This window comes from Equus quagga, chromosome 9 (assembly GCF_021613505.1).
Source record: "Equus quagga isolate Etosha38 chromosome 9, UCLA_HA_Equagga_1.0, whole genome shotgun sequence".
NCBI lineage: Eukaryota > Metazoa > Chordata > Mammalia > Perissodactyla > Equidae > Equus > Equus quagga.
This window is the reverse complement of record NC_060275.1, coordinates 65203515-65212967: the sequence shown is the minus strand read 5'-3', so window position 1 is coordinate 65212967 and position 9453 is coordinate 65203515. Positions and strand designations below refer to the sequence as shown.

General features: G+C 53.2%; 1 protein-coding gene across 1 annotated transcript; it reads right to left on the bottom strand.

Annotated features, from left to right (window-relative positions):
* Positions 1–1265: 1265 nt before the first annotated feature.
* On the bottom strand, positions 1266–6674 carry FAM32A (family with sequence similarity 32 member A). Its single transcript, XM_046672321.1, has 4 exons — positions 6548–6674; positions 6300–6441; positions 2718–2771; positions 1266–2418 (listed from the first exon to the last, which is right to left on the bottom strand). Exons 1-4 carry the CDS (start codon positions 6619–6621, stop codon positions 2350–2352), a joined length of 339 nt encoding a protein of 112 aa, XP_046528277.1. The 5' UTR covers positions 6622–6674; the 3' UTR covers positions 1266–2349.
* Between the last annotated feature and the right edge of the window lie 2779 nt (positions 6675–9453).

Sequence of the window (9453 nt, the reverse complement as noted above, 5' to 3'; positions counted from 1 at the left end):
TCCGTGCCTGGGAACCGAACCCAGGCCACTGAAGTGGAGCACACTGAACTTAACTACTAGGCCACGGGGCCAGCCTGAAAACAATTTTTTTTTAATTACAAAACTATACATCTCACTGAAGAAAAATTGAGTAAATGCCAAAGATTATAAGGCAAAAAGAAGAGCCGCCCAGGAAAGGTGACTTCTCTCATTACAGAACATCTCCTTTTGGGCTTGCTCTGGGCATTTTGTTTAGATGTTTAATACAGTATCAAGGAGGCTGGGACGAAGAGATTGCAGAAGTCTTTCGCGGAAACAAAGATTCCCAAGTGCCAAGAGTACCATCACAGTAAACACTCTTTATGCAGAAATTACTTGAAACTTCCTTTTCTCAGCATGTGGGAGAATTCGAGTCCCATCTGAATTTCATCCTTGGCATTTATGTTTAAGGTGTAAGCCAGATTTGTCCTCCGCATCATCTCGGAGACCATACCTATTGTGGCAGACCAGGGTTTCTCAAATTTTGCTACATATTAGGGTCACCTGGGAAGCTCTGAAGACTCTCAACGACTAAACCCCACCGCAGGTGGCATCAGTGGTTCCTAATGCTCCCAGGAGAGTCCAACATACAGCAGAAATTGAAAACCACGGTGGCAGATTCTAATAGTGATGCCCCCAGGAAACCCCACCTCCTGGTGTTCACGCCCTCGTGCAGCTCCCTGACACTCTAGGTTTGGTAACATGACTTGTGTTGGCCAATGAAACAGGCTATGTGGAGAGCGACTCTGGAGGATGAGATGCCATTCAGACTTTCTGGCCCCAGGGAAGCCCATGCAGCTATATGAGTGAACTAAACTATGCCTCATGGAGAAGACCCATCCAGCTGAGCAGTGTCACCCCACAGAATTGGGAGAGAACTCCTGCTGTTGTGAGCCCCTCGGGTCTGGAGTGGTTGGTTAGGCAAGGAGAATTAGGGTCCATCTTTCACCGTACTGACAGAGGCTCTCCCAGCACCAGAGCACGCTCGCAGGACCCGGCCACTGCTCAGGGATGGCAAAGGCCTGACAGTGGGGGAATCTGCCCTAAGGAGCCACTGCTAATGAGAGGGTATGTCACCTCTCTCAGGTGGGTTGTGAACCACAGGTGGAAATGCGTCATCCAATCTTTTCCAGACTAAGGGCAAACAGTCGTTTTGCAGTACGCATATTCTTCATGTGGGATAAATCCAAAAGACAGCGTGTCTAGTGAGAATCTAACAGCCTATAAGTAAGACACTCAGGCTTCTATTTCATAACTGGTTTTGCTTTATTCTGCAGTTCACATATGACAGTCCCAAACCCAACAGCTGGCTGTCCTCTGACTCCGTTATTCTTTCACTATCTATGTCGGCACATACGGTTCTCCCAGTTGCATAAGCAGCTTGATCCTCATCTGGTGGGTACACATAGGCCCTCAAAGCTCCTGGCTCTCCAGCACAGAACTTGGGTCCTCCCCTGTGACTGCACCCCTGTCCTTGCAGGGCTCTGCCCTGGTCCTGTCACCCCTGAGGTGTCCTTAGGCCAGGAATGCCCAATAGGCTCCATGTTACGAATAAACACGGGGGGCTGCTTAGAGGCCACGGTTGAGGGCAGCAAGGCAGGCTGTGTCCGGGTTCCATTACCAAGAATGCTGGGTGAGTAACGTCTGCCATGGCAACACCCACCAGGTATGTTTGAAATGGGGACAGTGGAGAAGAGGCTGCATGCTGGCCACCAGCTCAGCTCAGAAAGGGACGAGGTGCGTGTTCCATCCTTAGGCAGTTGTTGTGCTTCCTTGGCTGCGAGGTCTCCCCACCAGGTGGCTGAAGAGGCAGTCTGAAGGCCACGAAGCTGCACGTGGCCTCCCCAGCCCTGGATGGAACAGCATAAGCCCCAAGCTAGAGGGAGCCTGTAGGGGCAGCCCACGCAGGGGTCCCCGAGGGGCTGCACATTGCAGGCCGAGCTGGCATTAACTCCTCATCCTCTGGAGTCGGTCTCATCCAGGCAAAGAGAGCTGGCTAGCTGCCAAAGAGAGTCACATGCAACTCGGGGGCAAAGACACTTTTCCACGGCACTTACACAGAAATCACCCTTATCTCTGGATAAACTCAAAAATTTCCAGTCCAAACTAAAAAGATCCATCTCCTACCGAGAAACCAAAACAGAGTAAAAGGACAGTCTTACTTTAATTGAGGTCCAGATTTAGGGCACACTGCTTGGAAAAGCACTGTCTCAGCAGAGGACACAAGGGTGTGTGTAAAAGAATGTTTCTAAAAAATACCAAAGGCCCCAAACATAACCCCGACTTGGCGCCCTGCTGCCCCCCATGCCACTCCACGCCCCAGGCTGGGAGCTACTTTGTCCAGCTGACTTTGGGAATGTCGTAGTGCTCCGTGAGTGTATCCAGGTGTCTGTTGAAGTCCTAGGAAAGCAGAGAAAGCTCACTTCAGCACAGCCCCAAGCAGGGCACAGGGATGTGTGGCACTGCCACCCCACTTCCCCACGTCCTCTCTCTCCTCAGGGCGCCCCCTCCTCTCAAGGCCACTCTGCCAGGCCTCAGAGACTCCTGAACCCTGGGCTCTCCCTTCAATGAGCCCTGGGGAGCTGTCACTCCGGTTGGGTACACTCTCCTCCCCACCAACACTCCAGTGGCCCTTCTGCCAGGCTGCTGGCCTCTGGGCCCCTATATGACTCAGTTTCCCCACTGGGCACAGGACTTACCTCCACTCTCTGCTTGTGGGTTTTGGACGCTTTCTTCAGGATCCTTTCCATTTGCTAAAGAAAGAGAAAGATAGGTGAGGTCACATGCTGGTGCAGCCCAGGCCAGCATGGGGTGGAAGATGGGAGCCCCAGCCAGCCTGCTGGGGTCTCAGGGTGTGCACCTCGCCCCTCCCTCAGCTCCACTCAGGCTGGTGGCACAGGGAGGCCTGGCCACAACATTTCGCCCCCGGAACCTGGGTCAGCTGCCCTTCGGTCTGAGCGGCAGGAAATAAGCCAGCACCGACTGAGCATGTACCCACGAGCAGACTGATGGGAGCCGTGCGTGTGCTTCCTGCTTCCCCGGGCAAGTGTGTGCATTCCCAGTTTGCAGAAAAAGAAAGGCCCAGATGGCGTTCGAGAAAGGACGAGGAAGGGAAAGGGCCCGATGCACAGTAGCTGTTCAAGTGACCATACACAGTGCCAGGAGGGCTAAAGGTCCTTGACGAGTGTGATTCTGGAATATGCATCTTGTGCCACCATGACCTGCTCCACCCTGCATTCTCAACAGCCGATGGGACCTGCTAAGACTTCAGAGCATGGGATGCAGAGCCAGACAGACCCAGAGCCACACCTGGCTCGAAACTTACTAGCTGGGTGACTGTGACCAACCCACCCTGGTGCCCCCAGCCCCCAGGACTGCACTGCCTGGTGTTTACCCTCTTGTGCAGTCCTCTGCCACACTGACTCCGGGCTGGCCCCGTGACTCAGTTTACTTAACAGAATGTAGTGCCAGTGCTGGGGTGAAGCAGTGAGGAGACCTGGCAGCTTTTGCTCTGTGCTTTTAGAGCTCGCCGCCACGCAGGAAGCCTGATGACCTTGCTGAAAAGGACTTGGAGGAGGAGATGCCTTGTGAGGAGAGAGGCCACTGGAGCAGCACCAAGGCACCGGACATGTGATGACAAAGCCACCTTGGACGTTGCAGCCCAGATGGACTCCAGAGCAACCCCACCCCAGCTGCCCTCGGACGGCAGCAGATCCTAAGCAAGGCCAGCAGAAGCAGCACCCAGCTGAGCCCGGTCAACCCACAGAAGCATGAGAGTACCGCCAGCTGCCACCTGGCCGCTCCTCTCTGGCCCTCCTCTCCTCCTTTGCTGCCTCATCTCCCTCTGCATCCAGTTGGCTCACACCTGGCTGAACCTCCCTCTGAAGTGTCTGCCTTGTCCACACCCACCTCTGTTCCTGCTGCCATGAGCCCCCATGAGGCCACACTGACTTGAGCCACCAATGCCAAGGACTTACCTGGGCTCTCCCCTCCCTCTCTCCACTCCATGCCCCAAGTTCACAGGGTGCCTTGGGTGCTGGCACCATCTCCACTTCACAGAGAAAATGAGGACCAGAGTGCATGGTGGGTGATGCAGCTCGAGATGCCAAGCCCAGACCCCTTCCGCCAGGCCACGGCCCCACTGCCGGGTCCTGTTCCCAGGAGCCAGGAGCTGTCCAGCCTTTGTGCTCACTGCACTCGATCCAGCACCCGCCCACGAGGGAATCTGCCTTTCCCATTGTACCTAGCTTTGCCTACACCCCATTCCTCTCATCCACCTCCCCTCTCTCTCTCCTGGGTCAAACAAAACCTACTAGTACTTCCAGTTTTCAATGCCAACAACAAAAATTTCCCTTTGACCTTCCACCACCGTTCAGCTACAGGCCGGTTTCTCCCACTCCTCATCTTCACCTCTGCCTTTCCCCACCCTTTCTTGGATCCATTCTAATCAGCCTCTCTCCTTCTCATTCCAGAGGCCAACGCAGGGCTCTCAGTGCTCAACCCATGAGGCCTCTTGGCAGCATATGACATGGCTGATCACCCCCTCCTCCTTAAAACACTCTCTCCCATTGGCTCCTAAGGACACCCACTCTCCTGGTGGTCTTCCTTCCCGTGCTCCTTTGCAAATTCTTCTCTGCTACCCACTAATCACCGGAGGTCTCATCCTAGACCTCTCCTCTGTCTCTGCTCCTCCTCAGAGGATCTCATCCAGTCCCACAGCAATTCCCAAACGTTCACTTGGGGCCCAGGCCTCTCCTCCAGCCTGCAGACTCAGATCTCACCCTTGTCCCTAAGGATTCTCTACTGGGGTTTCTAACAGGCGCCTCCAACTCAACTTCTCTAAAACCAAGGCCTTGCTTCCTCCCTTCAGAACCTGCTTTACCTGCCGCTCTTCCCATCTCAGTACACGGCACCTTCATTCACCCAGCTTCTCCCGCCAAAAGTCTTGCTCATCCCTGATTCTTCTTTCCCAGCTCACACCCAACCCATCAGCTAATCCTGCTGTTGTTCCTTCAAAATCTATCCCAAACCTGGCACCTTCCACTGTTCCCACTACTACTACCCTACTCCGAACCACCATTATTAGTCACCTTATCGTTGCATTAGCTTTTCCCCTGCACTGCTCCAGGAGTAACATCCCAGCCCTGCCTCCGACCAGAACCTCATGGAAGGGACTTAAGTACACTCACTTGTTAAATCCTCAGCACAAACCTGTGAGGTAGGGACTTTCACCCCACTTTACAGATGGAGAAACTGAGGTGTGGGCAGTTAGCCAACCTGCCCAGAGTTACACCACCACCAAGAGATAGAGACAGAACGGAAACAGGTCTGTTTTGCCAAACCTGGTGAGTCTTACTTTTTTTTGTATGACTCAATAAGTTAACTTTTCCTGACGTTCCTGGACCAGACCATTCAGACCAGGGTTAGGAGTTCTCAGCCTGGGTACTATTGACATTGTGGACCAGATCATTCCTTGCTGTGGGGGGGTGCCGTGTCCAGCATTCTAGGATGTTGAGCAGAATCCCTGGCTTTGACCCACTAATGCCAGTAGCAGCCCCCCCCGCCCCCCAAGTTGTGACAAAAATGTCTCCAAACGTTGCCCAACGTCTTCTTGGGGGTGGAGGTAGGGAACAAACGGCCCTAGGTGAGAACCAGTGACCAAGACTGACTGTTCCCTCTCCCCAGCACCGCGGGCTGAGCTTCTCCATCCTCTGCTTGCTGACCTCTCCTATCCCCTACCGCCCAAACTTATGAAGTACTTAATATTAACAGAAATAACTTATCAGAGCCTTAAAACACAACCTACTTGAATCTGCCAAACAAAGTCATCACGGAAACAGACTTTGTGGTGACTTACAGCAGGAAACATGGCCGTTTAACACCAACGGCTAAAGTCAACTGCACACTGACTTTATGTCACACCGAATCCCAAATGCTTTATCTGCATTACTTCATCCAAAGTTCCCATCCCGGTTAGGAGGAGCACTACCCTGATCCCTACAGATGAGTAAACTGAGGCACAGAGAGAAGATGAATCACCAGCCAGTGTCACTGGGCAAACGAGAGACAGCGCTGGCATCCAAATCCGGGGCTCCCGCTCCGGCCTCTTTTCGACGTCCTCGCAGCCCCAGCCGTGGGCTCTCCTGCGCCCGCTCCCGCAGCATCCCCGGAATTAAGGTCCTCTCGGACCGCCCGCCCTCCTCGAGCGTCCGGGCTGAACCCGTTTCGGGTCTCGGGCCCCGCCTCGGCATCCACCCCGGGAGACCCAAGCCCGGCCTCACCCGTTTCTCCTGCATCTTCTCAAAGGCCGCCTGGGCCGGGGTCCGCTTGTCCAGGCCGCGCCGCTTCTCCTCCTCGTTCTTTTTGCTCGTTCCCATCGCTTCTAGGAGCTTCGCCTTGTCCTTGTCCTTCTTTTTCTTCTTCCTGGGAGGGAGAAGGGGTGAGGGCGGGCCAGAGGGCGAGAGCCCGGGATACCGGGAAGAGGCTTACGGGGACACAAGACGGGGTCCTGCGGACCCCCGGAACTCACCGCTTGGTCACGCCGAGCTCTGCGACGCCTTTCAGCTTCAGCGGCCCCTTTTGGACCTGCTCGTAGGCCGCCATGGCGCCCGCCCGCAGTTCGTAGGGAAGCCGCCACACTTCCTGTTTGGGGCCACGACTTCCGCCCGAACGCCCGCCTCACTTCGTCTTGATTGGCCTAGCTAGGCGGTGCGCGTGCGCCCTTGGCAGTTGGAGCCAGGCCACACTTCCGGGTTGAGGGCTGGGCCTGGAGAGTCAGGCATGCCCGCGCCTTGGCGGCCTCCACCCTGCCACACTTCCGGCTTTGGCGCCGACTTTTGGTTCCCCCACCTTGGGGCCCGCTAGAGCCGTGAAGCCGACTTGAAACTGTTTCCCAAGCCCGACGTCTGTTTGAGTGTTTCGGGTGCGTTCGGATGTTGTGTTTTCATTTATTGCCATATTTTGAAGGTTCAGTGGATAACTCGCCCTAATTCTGTAAGCCTAATCAGTACTCGTTAGTTTTTAAGCTTTTGGTAAATGACAATATTATGTGAAATATGTCAGTGGTATTTAAGAAAATTTTTTTAAATCGATCTTATCAAGGTATACTTTATGAACAGTAAAATGTACTTATTTTAATTATACTCTTCGATGAGTATTGTCACATTTACACAACTGTGTAATCACCTCCACGATGAAGATAAGATCTAGAACCTTCCGTCACCCCGCAGTTCCCTTGTTCACTTCCCCAGTAGATCCCGCATCCCTCTCCCCAGGCAGCTCCAAATCTGATTTCTCTCACTGTAGATTCGATTTGTCTTTTTAAAGTTTCTCATACATGGAATCATCATACGTGCTCTTTTGAGCTGGAATTCTTTCACTGATCATGATGTGTTTGAGGGTCTTCCTGTTGTCGGGTGTACCAGTACCCAAAAACCTGATGGACTGGTGCCCTAACACTTGGGGCTCCAAAGAGTTGTTTTATTTATTTCCCAATATCATGAGTAATTTGCTGAACAAGAAGAAATATTGTCTTAACCAAAACGCCGTTCTGTTTTCATTTCCTTCCATCTTTTTAAACGTTATATTTTTCAAGTAGATCATCTTCCTCTGGCCCTGGATGAACACACTGTCAGGGCTCGTGGCTCTTATCTCATTTTTTCGTGTGATATACAGTACTGTCATCACTTTAAGTAGTAAATACATCTCAGTTCAATAGGTGGAATGTCCAGAACTTGATTTGGAGAGAACAGTACCCCTCTGCCTCATCTGGGGCCTACGATACAGTAGGGCAGGGGGCGGCAGGGGCCTTCTGCTGTCCCCTCTTGTCCATTAGCAGCTGTTGCTGGTGCCCCCACCAGGGGGCTTGGGGAGGGCAGTGAGGTAAGGGAGTAGAATAGTTCTTGGTCTTGTGGAAATAATAAAAGAACTGTGGCTAAACTGGAGCCGGGAAGGCCTGCCGGGGGCGCTCTCATCCCTATCACACACCGTCAATTATGCCAAACAGGAAGAGAGACATTTGCATCTCAGATGGGAAGTACAACTACTAAACTACTGAAGGAAGGTTTCTCTCCCAGCCCAGCAACAGCCCAGCCAACGAGACACACTACAGGCCAGCCAACAAGACACACTGCAGGCCAGCCAACAAGACACACTGCAGGCCAGCCAATGAGAAACGCCGCAGCCCTGCCAATGAGACATACTGCAGCCCAGCCAATGAGAAACGCCGCAGCCCTGCCAATGAGACATGCCGCAGCTCAGCCAATGAGAAACGCTACAGCTCAGCCAATGAGAAATGCTGCAGCCCAGCCAATGAGAAATGCCATAGCCCAGCCAATGGGAAATGCCGCAGCCCAGCCAATGAGAAATGCCACAACTCAGCCAATGAGAAGCTGTTGCTCCCTGAAGTGCTACTTTCCCCCAGTGGATTTTCCTCTAAACAGCCCCTCTCTGCTCCCCCTTTTTCTCTATAAAGGCAGCTCCCCCTTCCTTTTTTTTTTTTTTGATTGATGAGGAAGATTGTTGCTGAGCTAACATCTGTGCCAGTCTGCCTCTATTTCGTATGTGGGATGCCACCACAACATGGCTTGATGGGCAGTGTGTAGGTCCCTGCCCAGGATCAGAACCCACAAACCCCGGCCGCTGAAATGGAGCCCATGAACTTAACACTACACCGCCGATCTGACCCATCACCCCGTTTTCTTGTTTGTTGGGTTTGCCTCTGGTCTGCTGCAGAATGCACATCCTGAGTTGCAATTCTTTTGGCTACTGCTGAATAAACTTGTGAGGCTTTTCAGGCCAACAATCTTCACTGACTCCTTAACTTTCCACGTGTGCTTCAGCAGTTCCCGGCAGGCTCCCTCTCCCCTGCAGTTCCTTAACCCTGGAATGCACATCTCTATTTCTGGTGATAGCTCACAACACCTTCTTCAACCCCTGGGCAGACAGCATGGCTTCGTTCCCCTGAGGTCTCCACTCCCTGCAAGGCAGCCATATTGGGTTATACCCAGCACGGCCCCACGCCCACTCTCCTGTGATCACCTCCTGGTGCTCAGGAAAGTCTCACACAGGCCATCCCAACACACCTGCACAGGCACCTGGCTCTGCATTTACGCAGCTAGTCAGCCCACATCTTGTCCTCTAGGTGTCCCCTGTGAGCCTGGGTCAATTCCCTTCCAAGAGCAGGGAACTCATCTCAAAGCTCTCCCTCCCATTCCGTTGAAGTCCACCTTTCTAGACTTGGTGGTGGCATGTAACATCCTATTGATGGGGGCTCAGCGAGCCAAGGAGTCAAAAGAAAGATTTCTTGGACTCTCAAGGTCTGGTAACAGTGCTCTTTTATTCAGAGAATAGCATGGGGACAGGACCCATGTGCAGGGAAGGGCTGCAGCATGGGGACGGGGCCCGGTGGCAGGGAAGGGCTGCAGCATGGAGATA